The following is a 23,377-nucleotide window of genomic DNA, read 5'->3' on the forward strand; positions in this document are numbered from 1 at the left end:
GAGGATATAACCATTATAAATATATATGCACCCAACACAGGAGCACCAACATATGTGAAACAAATACTAACAGAACTAAAGGAGGAAATAGAATGCAATGCATTCATTTTAGGAGACTTCAACATACCACTCACTCCAAAGGACAGATCCACCAGACAGAAAATAAGTAAGGACACAGAGGCACTGAACAACACACTAGAACAGATGGACCTAATAGACATCTAGAGAACTCTACATCCAAAAGCAACAGGATACACATTCTTCTCAAGTACACATGGAACATTCTCCAGAATAGACCACATACTAGGCCACAAAAAGAGCCTCAGTAAATTCAAAAAGATTGAAATTCTACCAACCAACTTTTCAGAACACAGAGGAAAAAAACTAGAACTAAATTGTACAAAGAAAGCAAAAAAGGCCCACAAACACATGGAGGCTTAACAACTTGCTCTTAAATAATCAATGGATCAATGACCAAATTAAAATAGAGATCAAGCAATATATGAAAACAAATGACAACAACAATACAAAGCCCCAATTTCTGTGGGACGCAGCAAAAGCAGTCTTAAGAGGAAAGTATATAGCAATCCAGGCATATTTAAGGAAGGAAGAAAAATCCCAAATGAATAGTCTAATGTCACAATTACTGAAATTGGAAAAAGAAGAACAAATGAGGCCCAAAGTCAGCAGAAGGAGGGACATAATAAAGATCAGAGAAGAAATAAATAAAGTTGAGAAGAATAAAACACTAGAGAAAATCAATGAAACCAAGAGCTGGTTCATTGAAAAAATAAACAAAATACATAAGCTTCTAGCCAGACTTATTTAAGAGAAAAAGAGAATCAACACACATCAACAGAATCAGAAATGAGAAGGGAAAAATCATGACGGACCCCATGGAAATACAAAGAATTATTAGAGAATACTATGAAAACCTATCTGCTAACAAGCTGGAAAACCTAGAAGAAATGGACAACTTACTAGAAAAATACAACCTTCCAAGACTGACCAAGGAAGAAACACAAAATCTAAACAAACCAATTACCAGCAAAGAAATTGAAGTGGTAATCAAAAAACTACCCAGGAACAAAACCCCCGGGCCAGATGGATTTACCTCAGAATTTTGTCAGACATACAGAGAAGACACAATACCCATTCTCCTTAAAGTTTTCAAAAAAATAGAAGAGGAGGGAATACTCCCAAACTCATTCTATGAAGCCAACATCACCCTAATACCAAAACCAGGCAAAGACCCCACCAAAAAAGAAAATTACAGACCAATATCCCTGATGTACGTAGATGTAAAAGTACTCAACAAAATATTAGCAAACCGAATTCAAAAATACATCGAAAGGATCATAAACCATGACCAAGTAGGATTCATCCCAGGGATGCAAGGATGGTACAACATTCGAAAATCCATCAACATCATCCACCACATAAACAAAAAGAAAGACAAAAACCACATGATCATCTCCATAGATGCTGAAAAAGCATTCGACAAAATTCAACATCCATTCATCATAAAAACTCTCAGCAAAATGGGTGTGCAGGGCAAGTACCTCAACATAATAAAGGCCATATATGATAAGCCCACAGCCAACATCATACTGTAGAGCAAGAAGCTAAAAGCTTTTCCTCTGAGATCGGGAACAAGACAGGGATGCCCACTCTCACCACTGCTATTTAACATAGTACTGAAGGTCCTAGCCACGGCAATTAGACATAACAAAGAAATACAAGGAATCCAGACTGGTAAAGAAGAAGTCAAACTGTCACTATTTGCAGATGACACGATATTGTACATAAAAATCCCTAAAGACTCCACTCCAAAGCTACTAGAACTGGTACTGGAATACAGAAAAATTGCAGGACACAAAATTAACACAGAAATCTGTGACTTTCCTATACACTAACAATGAACTAATAGAAAGAGAAATCAGGAAAACAATTCCATTCACATTTGCATCAAAAAGAATAAAATGCCTAGGAATAAACCTAACCAAGGAAGTGAAAGAACTATACCCTGAAATCTTTAAGATACTCTTAAGAGAAATTAAAGAGGACACTAGCAAATGGAAACTCATCCCATGCTCTTGGCTAGGAAGAAGTAATATCATCAAAATGGCCATCTTGCCCAAAGCAATATACAGATTTGATGCAATCCCTATCAAATTACCAACAACATTCTTCAATGAACTGGAACAAATAGTTCAAAAATTCATACGGAAACACCAAAGACCCTGAATAGCCAAAGCAATCCTGAGAAGGAAGAATAAATTGGGGAGGATCTCGCTCCCCAACTTCAAGCTCTACTACAAAGCCACAGTAATCAAGACAATTTGGTACTGACACAAGAACAGAGCCACAGACCAATGGAACAGAATAGAGACTCCAGACATTAACCCAAACATATATGGTCAATTAATATATGATTATGGAGCCATGGACATACAATGGGGAAATGACAGTCTCTTCAACAGATGGTGCTGGCAAAGCTGGACAGCTACATGTAAGAGAATGAAACTGGATCACTGTCTAACCCCATACACAAAAGTAAATTCGAAATGGATCATCAAAGACCTGAATGTAAGTCATGAAACCATAAAACTCCTAGAAAAAAACATAGGCAAAAATGTCTTAGACATAAACATGAGTGACCTCTTCATCAACATACCTCCCTGGGCAAGGGAAACAAAAGCAAAAATGAACAAGTGGGACTATATCAAGCTGAAAAGCTTCTGTACAGCAAAGGACACCATCAAAAGAACAAAAAGGTACCCTACAGTATGGGAGAATATATTCATAAATGACAGATCTGATACAGGGTTGCTATCCACAATATATAATGAGCTCACGTACATCAACAAACAAAAAGCAAATAATCCAATTTAAAAATGGGCAGAGGAGCTGAACAGACAGTTCTCCAAAGAAGAAATTCAGATGGCCAACAGGCACATGAAAAGATGCTCCACATCGCTAGTCACCAGAGAAATTCAAATTAAAACCACAATGAGATATCACCTCACACCAGTAAGGATGGCTACCATCCAAAAGACAAACAACAACAAATGTTGGCAAGGTTGTGGAGAAAGGGGAACCCTCCTACACTGCTGGTGGGAATGTAAATTGGTTCAACCATTGTGGAAAGCAGTATGGAAGTTCCTCAAAAAGCTCAAAATAGACATACCATTTGACCCAGGAATTTCACTTCTAGAAATTTGCCCTAAGAATGCAACAGCCCAGTTTGAAAAAGACAGATGCACCCCTATGTTTATTGCAGCACTATTTACAATAGCCAAGAAATGGAAGCAACCTAAGTGTCCATCAGTAGATGAATGTATAAACAAGATGTGGTACATATACACAGTGGAATATTATTCAGCCATAAGAAGAAAAACAAATCCTACTATTTGCAACAACATGGATGGAGCTAGAGGGTATTATGCTTGGTGAAATAAGCCACATGGAGAAAGACAAGTATCAAATGATTTCACTCATATATGGAATATAAAATCAAAGAAAAACTGAAGGAACAAAACAGCAGCTGAATCACAGAACCCAGGAATGGACTAACAGTTACCAAAGTGAAAGGGACTGGTGAGGATGGGTGGGAAGGGAGGGATAAGGGCAGGGAAAAAGAAAGGGAGCATTACGATTAGCATGTATAATGTGAGGTGGGGGGCACAGGGAGGGCTGTGCAACACAGAGAAGACAAGTAGTGATTCTACAGCATCTTACTAGGCTGATGGACAGTGACTGTAATGGGGTGTGGAGGGGTACTTGGTGAAGGGGGGAGCCTAGTAAACATAATGTTCTTCATGTAATTGTAGATTAATGATAAAAAAAATTTTTTTAAGTGAAAAAAAAATTTCAATTTCAATTTCTAGAAGTGGTCTTCAAATATTTCATCTTAAAAACCTCAGAAGGGACATATGACTTAGGAATCAATGCTACTGGATATAATAGGAAATTCTCCAATCTCAAGTTTCAGATGTTATTTTCATGCTAGTTGCAACGTACAAATTTGATGCAATTTCTATTTCTCTGTTAGAGAATATTGTCCTTAATCATTATATAGGACATTTATCTCCCTTTTTATCTTCCTGACAAGTTCTCTGATATCATTTAATTCAAATTTTTAAGGCTCTTCTGTTACTTCTTAAGCCTTTGTATATAGACCCAGGGAAACATGCAGTCTCACTAACTTAACCCATTGAAGAAGGGGCCAGCCTGAATTTGCAAAATGTCTAAATTAAAATATATGTCATATAAATATCAGCATATGGCCTTCAAGCTCTTAGGGTATCAAATAGTTTCTATGTAACTGTTACCAAGTAGAGATCTTACTTTCTTTAAAAATATATATATATAATTTTAATTATCATGATTTTATGCAAATCAATGCTATAAACAGTGGATTCAATTAAATAGGCAACAAACATCCCCACCTCCATTCGTTTTACTTTAATTTACACAACAAAATCTGTCTTCATAAATAGTGCCAGTTCATCTCAGACCAAATTATCATAAATTCTGATTAATAAGATTTCATTGCATTTCTCTCAGGCTTCTTTATTTTCCGGAAAGAGTATTTAAAAGGGAAGGGGAGTCCTCAGAGGAATTGTTTGGGAGCAGGAAAATGAAAGTATTCTTAGTTTCTGAAAGCCTTTCAGCAATTTCCTAATACCTGTCATAGTTCTGACAAGGTAATTGCCCTTCTCTTGACAGTGATAGAAATTATAGTACAGCCACATTTCAACTAGCAGGGATATTTCTGCAAACGTAGAATTTGGTCCTGTGTGTTCAACAAAGTGAAGCAAGCGAAACAATTCAACAAGATAGGCTAATAAGTTTTGTATAATACTTGCTAGCAAAATCATACCTGGGATGATTGAACAAAGCTGAAATTCATAGAATTTCAGAATATGTAGATAGATCATCTATCACTGACCCTCTACCCACACAAACACCATGAGATGAGATACATGAAGCCTGCCCATCAATGTTGATGCAATCAGTAGGTTGAGAAGTAAAGACTAGACACCAGTTCCCACGTCCCACTGAAGACCTCTTTGCACAATGGTAGAACACCAGAGACCATCTATATCAGTCTACCTGCACTTATTAGCTCCTCTAACATCACTTCTGTATTTCCTCATTGATAAAATAAAGACTAGGGTGCCTATCGTATAGCTGAGAGAGAGAGAGAGCATGTGTGTGTGTGTTTAGGTATGATGATTAAATTAAATAATCATGTACATTAGTGGACACTTCTAAGTTGCTTCAATCCACTTATTCCTCCCACCTCTTGATTTTAGAGGTGGGTTTTAAAAGTGAGAGAATCAAATATGAACTAGCTCTGTAGAGTAGGTAACGGTATTGCAGTAATTTTAATACTACTGTGGTTACATAAAAATATTCCTTACTTTGGGGAAATACACATTGAAAAATTCAGGGCTAAATGGGGTAGGATGATTGAAATTTATTACATAGTTCACAAAAAATTACACATATATGTATGTTTATACTTGATATAAATTATATATGTCATATGTATAGAGATAAAAAGGAAGAAAGGAGATATTACTATTAATCAGTGTCAATATGAAGGCCAGTAATCTTTATATTCTGACTGAACAGTATGAGCCAGTTTATGTTAATACAAAATACAGTAGAAGTATACAGTCCATAAACACATATTGGTACTTTACCCCAAATATGATTTTTATTGATGTGACTGACTGTGGAAACCCCAATAGCTTGGCACAGGAAAATCCTGCTGAAAGAATAAAATACATCCAGCTTGTATTTATTCTTTTATTTACAAAGCATGTTTTCAGTATCCCACCGAATAAATAAACCTTCAGAATGAGAACATGTCAATATATGCAAAATACAGCAATTCGGAGATTCATTGTCCACTAGCCAATTGGCGGCTGTTATTGACCTACAGAGACTAGGGAAAAGACTGAAGTCATAGAGAGAAAGAGAACTAAAAATGATTGTGGATTTATTTGCACCCTCCATTAAGACTAAAGCCATGCTTTCTTCTGATTAAGAAAATGCCCATATTTATATAGCGAAGACAAATGCTGAGTATAATCACTGGAACTATTCAAGAACAGACCATCAATTGCAACGTGGTATGACTCAGGCATCTCTGCTCAGGCGCAGTCTGGCCTGAAAGTCTGCAGAAAGCAAGCTAGTTTGGTTTCCAGTAACTTCATTTCCCCGAGGTCTTCCTTCATTTTTATTTCTCCAAAGTCAAAAGCAGGAGGAGGAAAGTGGCACTTGATGCAAACAAGCCATACTTTTTATTTTTCCTTAACAAACCCCACCCCACCCCAGACCAGCCCAGTCTAACTTTGAAAATCATGGCTTCCTTAGGTAGAAAATGTCCAGCCATCCTAGGAATCTCTCACCTTGGCTTATGAAATTTGACTTATGAACTCAACAGAGAAATTGCATTATTTTATATAATGGGGGTTACAAGTGAGGACTATGTTTTCTACAAATGAAGTTAAGCCCCTAAATGCAGAACCACTCACAGCTCATAACCCAGCTGTGAGAAATCAGGGAATACAAGTTGTTATATTTGAAAATTACTCTTGTAAGTAATTTCCACCTGACCACTGGAACTCCAGAAGAGGGCCACTATCTGGATACCCAATATGGAGACAAGGACAATCTTCCTTTAACTTAAATCTGAGTTAAATCCTCTCCTGTGTTCAATGGATACAAATTAAAGCATCCCTCCACTTACACATTTTTCTGTTCTGTTAAGTATACTTTCCAATAAAAATATCATGCAAGACACTGTAATTTAAAATTTTCAAGGGGCCACATTAAAATAAGTTAATAAATAATAAGTGTAACTTTCATAATAAATTTTGTTTGATAATATATAAAATATTCTCATTTAAATGTGTGTGATCAATATAAAAAAATACATTACTTTATTGCTGTTTTACATTGTGGTGTACATTTTACCCTTACAGCACATCTCAGCTCAGGAGGGACGTGAGTAGAGTATGATCCTGCCAAAATAATGAGGTTGTGCTTAGTGGAAAATATTTTATAGTGCTTCAGTTTTAAAATTTAAATTAAATAAAATTAATTAAATTCTGAAACTCAGTTCCTCCATTGCATCAACCATGTATCACTAATGGTTACTGAAGGGTCCCCACCAGTAAGATGGCAAACTTCCGACTTCTCTTCGGGGTCCTCAGTTCCCGCCGGCGCCACCTGAAGCCCAGTCACCTCTCGCCCCCCTCCCAATCCCAGCACCTAGCCAACAGCCACCAGCCCCGTAGAAGTGACACCTCAATCAATTCATGCCCCTTCCTATATAATCCAGCACCTTTCCCTAATAAAGCGGAACTCTCCGGTGAATTGCTGCTATGTGTCGCTCCTTTCCTTTCAGTTACCATGATAAGGGCAGATCTAGCAGTTAGAGCGATGGCAAACAGAAAACTATGGGGATCACAAACATTTACTTCCAGTAAGGCATGAGGGGTTATATATATGAGAAGCAGGTCAGAGGGTAAGCACAGAAAAGGCCATAGAGTGGTAAAAACATGAACTTTGGAGTTAGACTAGATTATTTCTGTTGCATTTTATCTGTGACCTCTTTACACTTCAGCTTTCTTATCTGTAAAATAATGTCACCTGCATTATTTGGCTCTTAACATGAGATGAGATAACCTGAATAGTTGGTTTTGGAATCCAGCACATTTCAAAGGTTCAATATATGATAACTAAGTTTACTAGTATCTATGAAAGCCATGGGATCTTTTCACATTTAAATGTGGGAACCTCTGAATGAGCTTTTAATTAATTGTGAAATGTGGGGTGAGAAAAGAGAGAAATTGTGTTATCTTTTGTACATTTTATTGCATTATAAATTATTTATATATAAATTTGTACCAGTCATAAGCATACAGCTCAGGGGATTTTCACAAACAAACATACCCATGTAACCAGTGCCTAGAAACAAAATATTTACAGAACTCAAAGCTTTCCTCATGTTCCCAAAAAAACTAACCACTATCCTAACATTGAACACTAGGTTAATTTTGTCTGTTTGTAAAGTTTCTATGTGTAAATGGTCTCCTACAGCCTGTGTGAAGGTCTGACTTCTTTCACTCAACCACACATTTGTGAGATGTTTTTCATTTTGTTGTGTAGAGCAGTAGTTTGTTCTTTCTCATTGCTGTGTGGAATACCACAGGATAAGTGCCCCACAACATGTTACCTGTCCTACAGTAGATGGACATTTGGGTTGTTTCTTAAGATCCCACAGCTTTCATAGGTACAGCTGCCATGCATGCTCTTATACATGCCTTTTGGTGGTGGGTGTGAACTGGCATTTGAGTCTTCAATCCTGAACTTGTTGAGAAGACCCACTCATCCTATCATTTCATGTGCAGGAACCTTGGATAAGCATAAAGAGTTGGAGAGCCTTGTGGCTAAGTTCCTGAATGTAGAAGCAGCTATGGTCTTTGGGATGGGATTCGCAACTAACTCCATGAATATCCCTGCACTCGTTGGAAAGGTGAGAATTGTTAACATAATTATCTTCTGCTGTAGTATTCCTGGGAATTATAGCTCAGGGAAGATCCTTTGTTAGAGTAGAAGTATAGCTGAGAAGATCCTTTTTTTTTTTCTTTCAGAAAATGCTGATTGGATGTCCAGCCTTTTGAATATAAATGTACCAGCTTAGTCTGTCAAATCTCTTCATCATGACATTCTAGCTATGGAAATAAAGCCCTAGATATGGGTCAATTGCATCTTTGAGGATGATTTAGCAAAATCAATTAAGTTTTTAGGTACCCAAGTTCCCATTACAATGTAGCAAACACTGAGCATTTATTTGAGCAAAGTATTTTGTTCGTGTCATTCATTCATTTATTAATTCAATAAATCACTACTATGTCCTCAAAGAAGGCAAGATATAGGGCATACAAAGATGAACAATTTATGTAGTTTCAGTCTAGTGGGGAAAACCATACACTGAATTAAATAGGATGAATACTATAGAAAAGGCATGCACCTACATGAGGAAGGACAAAAGAGATGAGATGCCCCCAAGCCCTTCCTGAGAAAGGCTAGGATGCCTTTGCAAAGTGGGTGACATGAGAATTGAATCTGTTACTTATCTGTTGAGGTCAATGTTAACTTCCTTAAGATAAGGCAGGGGGAGCAGCGTATGTAAGGCACTGAGGTTTGGAAGAACTGAAATATAGAGTTAGTGGATGAAGAGATCAGAGACATAGGCAGGCACCAAACTGCTAAGAGCCTGATAGTGTAAATCATGCTAGAGTGTTTGAAAGTCTTCCTGAGAAAAATACGGAGTTGGTTGGTTAACTTTAGGTAAGCTAGTACCATAATCAGATTTATGTTTAGAAAAATCTGATGACAGCTAAATGCAATGTATGCTCTTTGATTGGATTCTGCATTTAAAAAATAGAAGGAAAGAAAACATCTATAAAAAACACTTGTATGACATTATTAGGACAGTTGGGGAACTATGAACTTGAACTGTATCTTACATGAGAGTATTATGTAAGTGTTGAAATTCTTGGATGTGACAACTGCACTATGATTTTGTAAGAGAATATCCTTGCTCTTCATATGCTTAATAATTTAGAGGTGAGATACCACAAGGTTTATAAGTGACTCTCAAACACTCATGAAAAAAATGGTAAATATACACAAACACATGTCTAGAGTATGGAGATATGGGAATTTCACTGGCTTTTGCCTCAAAAACTTCAAACATGTCATGTGTGAAGTTTCCAAAATACAAAGAAGAACTCAAAGATTCTGGGTGGCCATGAAAGACAAATGGCCACCACACTTTCTGCATTTTTGGTATGCTTGGGCAATCTCATAATTTAGAAATTTTTAAATAAAAAAAGGAAAAATAATTTTACAAACATCATTTACAATCAGCCAATCAAATTGACCTTTTCTACTTCCCTCAGACTGAATTGCCATTCCTACTTTTTTTCCAAATGCCAAGTTTCTAACTTTAAAGCAGTAATGCTTCTGCCTACAAGGATGTCAATACAGAGGGGAATGAGAATCAGAAAGCACAGGCTTGCAATGTCCTGCAGAAAGACCCCTGTCTTCCAGAAGTACACCAGAACAGTTCCAAATAATCCAGTATGGAGCTGAAGAGCCCTAGCAAGTCCACAACCAACCCAAAAGTGTATCCATTTTCCTATCAAACATCAGTCATTTAGAAGATGCTAACTGGTACTTACTTAAGGTCTTGAATGACCTTCTCTGCTGAAAACTATATGCAAATGACTAAAGATGTAATCCCTTAAAGAAATCCATATCTCCATCAATGAATTGCTCTACAGGATTTTATCCATATAGATATCAGATTAAACTCTTGGCTTTTAAAATTAAAGAGGGTTTGGGGAATCTGTGCTATAGATCATGAAGTGCCTTCCTGTTTCCATATGCTGTTTTTCCTTAATTTTATTTATTGGTCTGTGTTTTGTGTGCTTTCGTGAACAGGGATGCCTCATCTTAAGTGATGAACTAAACCATGCATCTCTTGTGCTTGGGACCCGGCTTTCAGGTGCAACTATTAGGATCTTCAAACACAACAGTGAGTATTATTGTATTTCTCCAGCATGCACCATACCACTTGCTTCTAGAATAAAGTAAAGATTATTGATGGGGCTCTGTCCTTGCTCTTCAAATTGGGAACTTGCCCTAATGAAACACAGTTTATGTTTATATTCACTACTGGCTTGTTAACCTCTGCTGACTCAGAATGGTTAACGTAAATTAAACACACAGATTGCTAAGTGTAACCCAAACACATTAGTGTCACTGGTATTAGTGGTCTCTCATTGTGGCTTCTAAAGAGATGACTGATCTCTTAGAACTGCCATTTAATTATCACAAGTGTCATAATGCTTCCTTTCTGATAACTCTGCCTTGGGAACATTCAAAAGCTTGTTGAAGTTTTATGTTGTAGTTACATAAAAAATGCTTCTTCCTAAGCGTAATGCCTCCATTCATTATTCCCCACCAACTGCCTGCTCAGACACCTTCCAACACACACCCAAATCATCTGTTCACCTTCACTGAAATGCCCATTCAGACTCCAAGTTGTGTGGTTGAGTGATGAGGAGAAGGCAAAAGGCTACTTGTTCTTCAAAATTTGATGGGGCAGCATGGGAAGTATTAGGAAATACTTAGAAGTCAGTGGTGGTGGACACCTGAGGTCTCTCATCCAGCTCTGTCCCTGACTTGTCGCAACAGCTTGTGTAAATCCTCTAATCATTCTTGTACTCAGTTTTCTTACCTGTAAAATGATGGTGTTAAACTATATGATGTGTAAGGCTCCTTCTAGTTCAAAGTTTCTGATTCTAATTCATCATTACTCTCATCGGGATGCTTCCTTCTTCCTGTATGTGTGTATTGCACACACGTGTGTATGCACATGTGCACCAACTTGTTTTCTCTCTCTTCCTTCTCACCACCTTTGTCTCCTGCTTTCCCTTCCTCTCTACTTTTCCCTGTTCTTCTTCTTTGGCATTCTCCTCTGTTCTTTGAGTAAGACATATACACAAGCTAAAAGGTATGGACTTCAAGAAGTAACTAAAGGTGCCTGGACAGTTCTACTTTACTCCATGCTGTTCTCTGGATGAATTTGACTTTGCTGGATGAAAAAAGCATTTAGCATCCCTCCCCCATGTCTAGTGGTGATGAAAATAAAGATTTATCCTTTAAGTTAAAGCTTTCAATAGCATCAGACAGAAAATACAATCTACTTATAGATTGTAAACATCAGCTGTCCCCAAAGCAATTACATTCTGCCTTTTCTATCCTGCATTTGTAATTGTTCAGGCCCAAATTACTAGACCATTCACTATTCTTCCCATGGAGGTTCTATACAGATGACAGATAGATGGGTGGATAGATAGAAAGATACATAGATAGATAGGTAGGTAGATAGATAGATAGATAGATAGATAGATAGATAGATAGATAGATAGACAGACAGACAGACATGCATAGATACCCAACTAGGAGACTAAGTAAAAGCTTTATTAATCACTAACCTAGAATTTCCTGCTCTCCAGTTTAAGACTTTTAGGGTAGTGATTCTCCAAGATGGCCACCAATGATGCCCTGTACATTCCTCTCCTACATTTTCTCAGAATTAGTTTAAGTAATCAATTAATACATTGGAAGTGGTGATTTGCCATTCTTTAGGTTAAGTGTTAGAGACATTATGCTGTCTGCCTCTCCTCTTTTGGATCACTAATGAGGGCATGTAGGCAGCCTATGCAGAAGAAGTGGGGCCTCTTCCCAGCAACCATGTAACGGGACATCTTGACTGATCCTCTGCCTTCATTCAAATTACTGTGGCCCCAGCCAGCACCTTGGCTTCAGCTTCATGAGTTTCTGGAGCAAAAACACCCACCTAAGGCTCCCAAATTCCTGAACTGCAGAATCTATAGATTACACATATTTGGTTTGTTACACAGCAATAGATTACTAACACAGATTCTCTGGCTACCATTGCTGGGGCAGAAGCTGGACAGCCAAGTGGGACTTCTTACTTCCTCCTCTGTTGAATCTAAAATGAATGACTTGGTAGACCCTGAGTCCTTTTACCCAACTACTTTACCCACCCAGTCACTGTCAAAGAAGCCAAAATGTGACAAGTTGGAAAAAGAGCTGTTCTTGGTTTGCATGGAGACAAGAAACTTGAGAGCCTGCAGCACATAGGTTAAGAAGTGAAATAGGGTTTGGCTACTGCTTCTTGAGACATTGTTTCCCATGGCAGACATGGCCAAGGAATGTCGGGTCCTGATCCACCATGGTAACAATCCCTCTTTTGAGGGATGTGGGGTAGGGCATGGCTCGAAGTGATTGTTTTCCTACTGATCGAGGCTGAAATACAAAGAGAAGGGATAATCATCACCTGCATTTCAGTCCCACAAACAATGAACAAAAATACCTGCTTTATACATGAGTATATGGAGTAGATGCCAGCAACATGAACACATCAATGCAGACTATTTCCACATTCTTATTCAAACACAAATATGAAATACAAATGATTAGCAGAAATCAGAAATACAATGAGAACATTTCTAAGCAGAGCCCTACAAAACAACTTCATCTTAAATATTCAAAGAAACTGACGCTGTTGAGCCACAGACTGAATCTTTCATTAGTTTCAACTGCTCAGTAATTGTTCCAGAGACACAGACCAGTTCAACCTGCTCTCCTGGTCCAGCCTATGCCATCCTATGCAGCTATTTCATATTCCAATCTCAGAATGAATTCTAGTGAAATCATCCATAGAAAAGCACTGTAACTACATAAGAAGTCAAACAACATCTGGACAGCTGATAAGAATTGACATCATCAATGAAAGCAAACGACATAGCATGTCTTCAGATATGATACCCTGAGAAGAACTCAACATCATTTATAGAGTATTTGCATCAGAATGCTGAATTTTAGCATTAGACAACCCCAAACTAGGAATATTCTACTAAAAAAGAAAAGGAAATCTATTCCCTAATTATGCCAATATCATAAAAGACAAAGAAAGGCTAAAGAGATGGTCCAGAATATATTATGTGATAAAGGCGAATTAAGGTTGCAGGTGGAATCTAATTTCAAATACTGAAGAGTCATGACACCCAAGGCCAAAGCCTGACCCTACACTCAATTCTGAAAGAGACAGGGAAGTGCTGCCGAGGACATTGCCGATTCACAGTGTGGAAACGTGGCCAGTGGGTTAGATAACAGTAGGTAAGAGTCGTGTGTCAATGGAAAACATACTGAGGTGGGTAATTATACTATGATCCAGGGTAGACAAACCATGGTCTCTGGGCTAAGAATAGTTTTATATTTTTAAAGGATTGTATAGAGAACAAACAGGAAGGTGTAACAGAGACCATATGTGATCCACAAACCTAAGATAGTAGTACTATCCAGCCCTTTACAGAAAAGTTTCACAGACCCTTGCTGTAGTCTTATAAGAGAATACCCTTATTCTTAGGAAAGACTGCAGGCTTTAGAGGTAAAGACCATGGTAAATGAAATTTCATCTCGATTCAGAAAAAAAAAGTGTACAAATGGGTACACACACATACATACATATAGATGGAAATAGATAAAGAAAGGTAAGTAGATAAATAAGATGATAAAGCAAATGTGGTAAAGTTAATAGATGAATCTGAGTAAAGGGTATGTGGGTGTTGTTTGTAGCATTCTTATTCTCACAATTGTTTTATTAAGTTTGAAATTATTTTCAAATAAAATTTTGCTTTAATTATTTAATCTTTGCAGAAATTATAATTCGGAAATTTCATTTTATTTTCCAATTTTACAAAGCTCTTAAAACATTCAGCAACTTATTCCTCATGCCTTCGCTTTGTACTCCTGGAAAATAGATAATAGTTCTTATCTATATCTTTATAATAAATGTTAGGTGTGGTAATTTCCCAGCACCAACTAGCACTACTGAGAATTTACTTTCTACCAGATGCTGAGCTAGGGGTTCTCTCTTGTGTACTTTTTTAATTCTGTGGATGACCTTATGGGTACTTATTAGTTTACAAAGGGGGAGATTCAAGCCAAGAAGTATTAAAGGATTTGTCCAAAATCATACAGATGCTCAATGATGTAGCCTGGCACTCTCTGCATAAATGCAGCCCTTCCCAACTCATTGAAAACAGTGTGCAGCTAGAGTCAGCATTCCATCATCTAATCCAGAAAATTCTATTACGTAAGAAACACTGATGCCCTCTAGCTTTCTATAGAAGGTAGAACAGTGATCCCAAAAAAATGTCTGTGTCCTAAGCCCTAAAATATATTATGCAAAAAAGGTGAATTAAGGTTGCAGGTAGAATCCAGGTTACTAAAGAGCTAACCCTGAAATAAATGGATCGTCTGCATGTGTCTGATGTAATCACGTGTCCTTAAATGTGGAGAAGGGAAGCAGAAGAGTGAGTGTCAGAGTGATGCCTTATGGGAAAGACTGTAATGGCCATTGCCAGCTTTGAGGATGGAGGGAGGTCACAAGGAATGCCAGAAACTTCTATAAGCTGAAAAAAGCAAGGAAATGAATGCTTCCCTAGACTTCCCAGAGAAGAAAGCAGCCCTGTCAACACCTTGATTTTAGCCCACGAAGACCCATTTCAGACTTCCAGCCCCCAAAACTGCAAGATAGTTGTATTGTTTTAACCCATGTTTTTGTGTTGTCTTACTTACATTAGCAGTAGGAAGCTAATACACTTTCAATCTTAGATACACAAAGCCCTTGTTCGTTCCTGTTTGCTAATATGCTCCCCAATACCCACCTCTGCAAATGAGCATACTCTCCCTGCTGTTCTAAGTACATCACAAAAACAGCCACCTTTCAGAGTCCTGCTACCTCCGGGATCCTTTGAATGACTTCTGAAGAGGGAAGTGAGATGGTATTTGGAGGTGAAAGATTAAATGGATCCATAAAATGTCAGATATCAGTTGCTGCTGCCTCTCTTTCCTGGGATAATACTACATACCTTAGTAAACAATGATGCTTTCATCCCTAACATGCATCCACTCAGATTGGAATGAAAATGTGGAGATTTTTTAATGATCTACAGAAGATAAATGTTGCCCTCCTGTGTGTATAGGAGGCATGCAACCAGCCCAGACAGAAGCTAATAATTTGAGACAAATTCTTAAAGATGGCCATCTAAACCAGAATGTTCTTAAACTTCAGGATTATGGGATTTCATACAACTCTATGCTTATTCAGCTCTCCTGGACTTTCATCCACCTGTGTCCTCTGCCTATTCCTTAAGGATACTCCCAGACTTTTGGAGGAGAAGAGGTTCTGTTTTTATGTAGATTAGTATCAGAGGATACCCTTTAGATTTGCAGCAACTGTAAATGAATCAGAATTCTGGGCTCTTGAGTATTTGACTTGTGTATAGGAAAAATATACCTAAGATGCAGTTAAGCCTATTCAGAACCTCATAATAAACTTGGAATCCTATTTGAACAGGCTTGACACTTAACATCAGCAACTCATCATTTCTCTAGTTCCTACAAAATCAGAACAAGAGACAAAGAAGACTAAACAGAAGGAAAGTTCTGAAAGGGAACAGAATCGGAACACCCAGCAGGTACTGTCCAGGGGAACACTGCAAGGACTCAGAAGTGCATGATTAGCAGTGCTAAATTCAAAGTTGGGCACCAGAATCCTTTATCGCCATCAATTAGTTGTTCCTGATAGTGAATATGGACAATTACTGAGACCATAACTACCATTTCTTCAGCATTCACTGGCACCAGGCACTATGTTCAGTCCTTTACATAATTAGTTCATTTAATTTTAACAAACATGCAGATTAACAGTCCTCATCATTAGGCCCACTTATAAAGAGAAAACCAAGTGATTAAGTGACCCTCCCAGGGTCACACAGATGATAAATAGTGAGTCAAAATTTAAACCAAAGTCTGTTGTTCACGTCTTTCTTCATGTTTCCTGGGAGTGAACCCTGAGAAAAGCATTTGAGTGCACGTCATTTAGTTAGGAAGTGATCCCAGGAAGCACCAGCAGATGAGCAGGGAACGCAGACAGAGAAGAGAAGGCAACCAGTGATGGGCATGGTGGCAAGCAAGTTGCCAAATAGACAACTGGATTCAATCCTATTAGGACATGCTGGGTGCTGGTGGACAGACTTCATTGTTACTCCACCTGAATGCTGAAGGAGCTGGGGTATATATCCTTCAGTTCACTCCTGCAGTTGATTGAGGGCTGTCCCTGCTCAGACTGAGGTTGCTCCCACAGGCAGGGGAAGAACGTTCCAGGACAAAGAATGGCTTGTGTTTGCAACAGGGAACCAGACTGAGGGATAAGGGCAGGGCAGGTACAGCATTGGTAACACACTTACCCACTGGCTAAGCCCAACTAAGGCTAAGCCAAATACAGAATCCAGAGAGCTGTGGGTCCCTGTGTTTATCAATCTAGTGTAATGGCTTATCCTGTTAGTAGCCTGAATTTCAATCCAGAGTTTTGAAGTATGGCCCTCTGAGTTCCTCTAAGTGCTAAGAATATCTTCTTGCATTTCTCCTGTGGGCAGCTCCCTTGACATAGCCAATTCTCAGGGTGCCTTTGTGACTCATTGGATGCCACAAAACAGATTCTCTGGCACATTTTACAGCCTAAGCTGAGAGGTCAGCTGCAACCCAGAACCGACAAGTTTATCTCCACAGCAATTCTGGTGCATTTTGAGGAAGCAGGCCAGAGCCCCATTGGACACCTGGATGCCTTTGGTAAACATCCTCTGGACAGAGTGTACAACACCCTGAGCATTCAAGGACCTCAAACCCTAAGGAAGTATTAACTCTCTGAAAAGGTTGGCATCTTCTTTGGGGTAATCAAGACTGAGTTGTTTTTTAACCCCGGAGTCTGCTCACTTTACTAGTGGTTACATAAGATCCTAGATTCTGAACAATCTTTCTCATATTTTAGTGTGCACAGGAGTCCCTGGTCGGGGGTGGGTTGTTAAATACAGACTCTGATTCAGATCTGGATGGGGCCTGAGCTTCTGCATTTCTGACAAGCTCCCAGGTGATGCCTGTGCTCCTGGTGCAGAAGCAGACTTTGAGGCTATAGGAAATCTCCATCCTCAAGTGAGTCACAACAGGCCTCTTAAGCTAGTCTTGGAGAGGAGAAGCAGTGTCTTCAGCTAGGAGAGTCACCACGAGATCAGAAGTCTGGGCAGGTCAAGAATTCAGAGTGGGTTTTAAAAAACAGGTGGAAAAGAAGGACCAGGATTCAACCTCGAGGTATTTAAGGCCAAAAGGAAGAAGAACAAAGAGCACAGTGTTTGTGGGAAAACTCTGAGCCTTACCTCATCTGCAGAACAAGGGTCATGAGTGCTGTTTGAGGGGAAGTTCAAACCTACTGCTTTACAAGCCTTGATCTTACAGATCTTTAGGTATGACTTGGACTCCTGAACTAGGCTGTTCATTTTAGTAGATGCAGCTATTGACTCTACATCTTTAACAATAACTACCAGTATTGAATGCTTGCTGTAATGAGCCTTTTACATGCATTAACTCAGGTTAGCCTCTCAATTGCACAATGAGGCATCTGCTATGATTACTCCCTTTTTATAAGGTGAAGAAACGGGGGCACAAAGTGAGAGGTGACTTGCTTAGAGACACAGAGCTAGTAGGAGGCAGAGGTGGGATGTAAACATTTGAGGGCCAACTCCAGAGTTCCCATTTGTTAAGCACAGTGCACCTTTACCTCTTTCCCTGCCTCTTTCACCCCCTGTCTCCCCCAGGATGGTAAAGTGGTATATGCAAAACTTAGCAGCCTCCACCTCTGACACAGCTCTCATCAAGTCAAGTCAGGGCAGCTGCCCAAGGCCAATACAGCCAGCGTTCACTCTGGTTGCCCTCACTGCCACCCTGAGCTAAAATGCAGGATCCTATCACCAACCTGTGTGCCCCCACACAGTTCCCTGAATTGCATGTCACCACTGAGGAGTCCATCTCAGTACTTTGTCTATTTCCACAGACTCTCCCACCCCCACAGCATTAGGACAAGAGCCTGGGACACTGTTCCCAAGCATTAGGCTCTGCCTACTCTTCCTCTGGTGCCCTCCAAGGTCAAAAGTTGCTGGTATGAACCCTTCCTCAGGGTCCACAGGCCCTGCCCCAGCACCTGCCTCACCCTCAGGCCCAGCCCAGGTCCTTTACTCCCAGTTGCCTTTTACACTCTTGCAAGATCACCTTGGTTCTTTGACCTATGGAAGATCATGCCACACCTTATCTTCAGGAAGACGCTCTTTGAACTACACCCAATCTCTCTTCTAGAAGATTACTGCTTCCTCGTTTCCTTGTGCCTTCTCTCCAGAGGGCTCTATCTGCAGCTGCAGCATTCCCAAACCCCAGAGGCATGCTGATATTATCTGGGCTGTAAGTGTGCAGACAGGCCCAGAAACAGGCTCTCAGCTTGTATTCATCGCCTAAGCCTGATTGTAGCTTTTGGCATACAGAAATACATTCTAGATATTTAGTGATTCATGAATCCAGCCAGCCATTCCTGTGACAGACTGGGACTTACTTTGCACCAGCCACCAGAGCATGGCCTCCATACTTCCATTTTTGACAGTTAAATATTCATCACCCACCATGCCAGCTCGCTCCTCCCAGCCCCTCACAAACCAAAGGAAACCGCCTTGGCAAGCCAGACTTGGTGAATAATATCTGAGGCACTGTTGATTCTCACATGTGGCAATTACAAGTCCCATAGTCATTATAAACCTGTAACAACATTATGCAATATAGCTGTGTGTGTGCCTTGATAGCATCAAATTTATTCTTTTGATTTCCATATCCCAGTATTTTCTTTATAACCAACAAGAAACTGGTGTGTTTGAGTTTGGGTTTTTGTTTTTGTTTCTGGTGTTGGTGGTTGCTTTGGGTTTCACAAACCTCTGGCATAAGTTTGCTCATCAGACAAAAAAAACCTAATCTGATCATTCCTCTCTACTTTTCAGAGGCGTCACAAGGATTAACATAATTCAAGTGTAAGTGCTTTAATAAGCATCATTATTTAAAAATCCCTAGCTGATGTTAGCATGGGGCTTTTGAAACAGTAGAATTCCACAGGCCTGCTGCAAGTAAACCAAACCCCTGAATTCTACCAGTCAGTGACCCACACACTTAGCCTTGCAGAGCAAGACCCCAAGAACCCTGGAGGGACCACCAGACACTAGCACGGGTCTAGAATCCCACACTGAGTGAAGTCACCCATTTCTCTGTCCAGCCTCTGTCACGCTAAGAAGTCAGAGAGTTCCAGCCTCACAGGGGAAAAACAACTGATTAGTTTTCTTTTCCTCAAGGACCCCAGTGAGTGGACACCAGAGGCCTTGTGAAATCCCACCAATAGCCTCCCGCCAGGGAACTGTCCATTCAGGATGAGTCCCTGCCACTAAGAGACTGGGAATCCTCTCACTTCCTTCTGCAAAGTGCATAAAACATATCATGACCATTTAAAGGCTTGTTTTCTCTTCCACTTGTTTTCTGTCCCACTTGTTATTAAAACAGGGGGGAAGAGTTTCTCCTTTCTTTAGTGGAGTTCATTTTAAACATAATCCCACACAAAGCCTATATTATGTACGTGACCTTTTTGATTGCCTAAACTTTACAGTAATCTCTGCATGTAGATTTTTCAAAATCCTGGAAGATTCCTTTTTAAGCAACTGACAATTTAGGTCACCTGAGTTTGTTTTTATTCCTGTGTCATTGGAACCACTCTTACCAGGTGTTGCTTCTGCATAAAAATGTATAAACTCCAAGTCCCAGAAAGAACAACTATCTTTAAGTAGCATAAAGCACAATGTTCGTCATTTCTTTTTTCCATTCAGAGACTAACAAGCCTGAGGTAGATGACAGGAAAGGGAGCTGTTTGTCCCAATCACGACATCTTAGGATCCCAGCCTAAAGCAATGTCTATACAGGCGAAGAAGTTTTATTACCCCAGAATTCTCAGAATAAGACAGCTGATTTTTGTTTCCTTGGCTGCCATCTAGTGGTAGAATGAGGTAGTGTCACAAAACATGCTACCTCCGTGAAGACTCAGAAAGAGGTATCTGCCTATCTTTAAAACAAAAGCAAAACACTGTTAAAGAACTACTGCTGCAGACACAAGGCAATCATCCTTTCTCATAATTCCTATATAGATCTAAAAGAGTCATTCTCTTTGCTGTTTTCTGGTTCACATTCTTTCCCATGAGAAGACAACTGATTCAATCATCAAACACTGACTGAGCCCTAACACTGTGCACTGTGAGGACAGGGCTCAGAACAAGTGCTAAAACAGACCCAGCCACAGATTGGAGACTAACAGCCAAAATTACAGGGCTCTGCATTGACACAAGGAACCTCAGCTCACCTGCGCTCAGACCCTGATAACCCAATGAACATCTGCTTCTGCTTCTGGGGCACACTGATTCTTGTGTGCAGTGACGGAAAACCAATATTGACTGTCCTGCTTTAGATTTATCTAAAGGTTGTTCCTGTGAGCATTCTACATGGGATCACTAATGCCTGTTGAACATTATATAACAGTTATTAACATTATATAGAAGTTCAGTAACATCTCCACCTGTTCAAATTAAAGTTGGTTTCCATAACTAAAATACTTCAGTTTCAGATTCTCAAAAAGAGAAAGCTTAGGGGGGGTGCAAAGAAATGTAGTGGAAATATGATGAGTCTAGAAAACATGCACATAAGCTTTCACCTTTTTCTCTCTTTCTAAGCTTTGTATACACACACACACACAAAAAAAAAAAAACAGCTGGACTGGTAGGCAAATCTTTCCCAACTGTTTCTCAACCAAAGCCCATTCATCTACATCTGATTGCAGATAAATGAAAAGTCACTATTAATTATATTTGACATCAAAAATTAAAAAGAGTAATCTATCAGTCATCCTTGCCTGCTCTATGTGACCATGGAGTGTGAGAAGAATGGACAATGGCATTCACATAAGATAATAAAAGGTAGTGATTACAATGTGGGCTACTGTACAAACTGCATAGGTTCAACTCCTGGCTCTGCTGTTTATGGTCATAGACCTCAGGCAATTTACCAGAACAGTTTGTGTCTCTGTTTTCTGAAAAATAAACTGGAGATACCCCTCCTTAGGGTAATTGTGAGGACTAAGTGAATTATTCCCATTTCAGAATGTTCTCAGAAGGCTACCTGGAAGGCAGATGGGGCTCAGTAGTTGTGAGGTCTTATTTAATGTGTCCAGAAGCCTATAAAGAATTTGCAAATGAGTGCTCATTGTTCCACTGCCTTGAAGTTGTGAAACCTCCAAGGTTGGAGGATGTTGAAAGTCAAGTCCCAAAGGTTAGGAAATGTAACACCTCTCAGCAACACGGTTGCTCCGTGTAAATTCGGCTCAAGCCTAATGTGCTCATGGCTAAACACTTGGTGAGTGTTAGTTAATGATACCTCTCAGAGTAGTTCATTTTAACCTGGCAATGAAGCTGAAGCCTAAGGGATGCATTTAATGTAGAATTTCAATCTCTGCTTACACAGGAGACGCAAGCCTGTTAAGAACCTATGAAACCAAGTGCCTCCAGTGGAGGTTCATTCTTCCTGCTATAAAAACCTGACATGTCATCCTGTCATTTAAATTTTAAATTTTACCAGAAAATAGACCTCTCTTTCCTGCCAGGTGTTCTCGAATTCCCACTTTGCTCTCAGAAAGTTCAGCCTAAAATAAAGTTAGCCTGAGTCTAAAAAAACTCATGCCTTCTCAAAAAAGAAAACAGGGAAGGAAAAGAAAGACCTACTTATGACTAAATTTCTTTATCGGTGTATTTAAAGACATACCAAACCTAGAGAAGCTCCTGAGAGATGCTGTGATCTACGGCCAGCCGCGAACCCACAGAGCCTGGAAAAAGATTCTCATTGTAGTGGAAGGCATCTACAGGTATGTAAGCCACCAGAGACATTAACACGGAGGCCCACAGCAATGGGGAAAGGCTTACCTGTCCTAGCTAAGTGGAAAATGACTCACATACAGGTATTACAGAGGGACCTGAGCCAGAGCTATCAGTGCAAGCTGTCGGGCCTAGGGTCACCTGTCTTCCCAGTGGCTGTACAAAGGGCAGAGCACCTTGGAGGCTGGCATGCTTCTGAAGGTGTCCTCAGAAATGCCCTCACAAAGCATTGCTAACTTTCATTGCTTTTTCCATTATATTTGGCTGTTCCTTGAAATAAAGGCCTATATTTCAAAGGCCTTTGGAGGCTGGGCTATTTGACATCAGAATGCTCTTTGCCTTTATGGCAATATTAGATGTTGCTGTTGGGTGCCCAGATGCTCCTAACTGGACAGTGCATGCAAACTCCAGATGCTAGACTTGGCCAATTGCTGGCATCAGAATACAAAAGGCCTCTATATTTTCCTCAAGGTAAGACCAACCTAGAGTATGATTCTTGATCCTGAGCTGGGCAGGTGTGGGAACATGGGGGTGTGGGACGGTCTTGGTATCTGAAGGTATGCTTAACTTTCTCTGAACTCCTAGCTGAGAAGATAATACAGCCACTAAGCCATTCAGACTTGCACTATCATATTGCAGGTTGTGTTGAATTTGATTCATTCTCTGTCTGAATTGATTACATTACTGAAATAGAAATTGCCTCCAAGGTTTTTTCTGTTGGATGACCTAGTCCATGAGTCAGGGAAACATTGTGTCAGAGTACTCACTCCTAAATCAACTCTCAAACAGTCCTAATGTTAGAGGAATCAAGGGAGATGTTTCCTATGAGACAATGATAGAAAAGGGAACAATATTGG

At 39.6% G+C, this 23,377-nt stretch overlaps 1 protein-coding gene across 5 annotated transcripts in view; it reads left to right on the forward strand.

Moving 5' to 3' along the window:
- The window catches only part of SPTLC3 (serine palmitoyltransferase long chain base subunit 3), a 140,896-nt gene that overhangs the window by 67,495 nt on the left and 50,024 nt on the right, over positions 1-23,377 (forward strand). For all 5 annotated transcript variants that reach the window (XM_073236942.1, XM_037022511.2, XM_037022512.2 and 2 more), the window contains 3 exons: positions 8,433-8,557; positions 10,534-10,627; positions 22,405-22,510. In XM_073236942.1, the coding sequence (XP_073093043.1) occupies positions 8,433-8,557; positions 10,534-10,627; positions 22,405-22,510 (325 nt within the window). The remainder of the gene's footprint in view (positions 1-8,432; positions 8,558-10,533; positions 10,628-22,404; positions 22,511-23,377) is intronic.

The sequence above is a fragment of the Manis javanica genome, chromosome 5 (genome assembly GCF_040802235.1).
Source record: "Manis javanica isolate MJ-LG chromosome 5, MJ_LKY, whole genome shotgun sequence".
NCBI classification, from domain to species: Eukaryota; Metazoa; Chordata; class Mammalia; order Pholidota; family Manidae; genus Manis; species Manis javanica.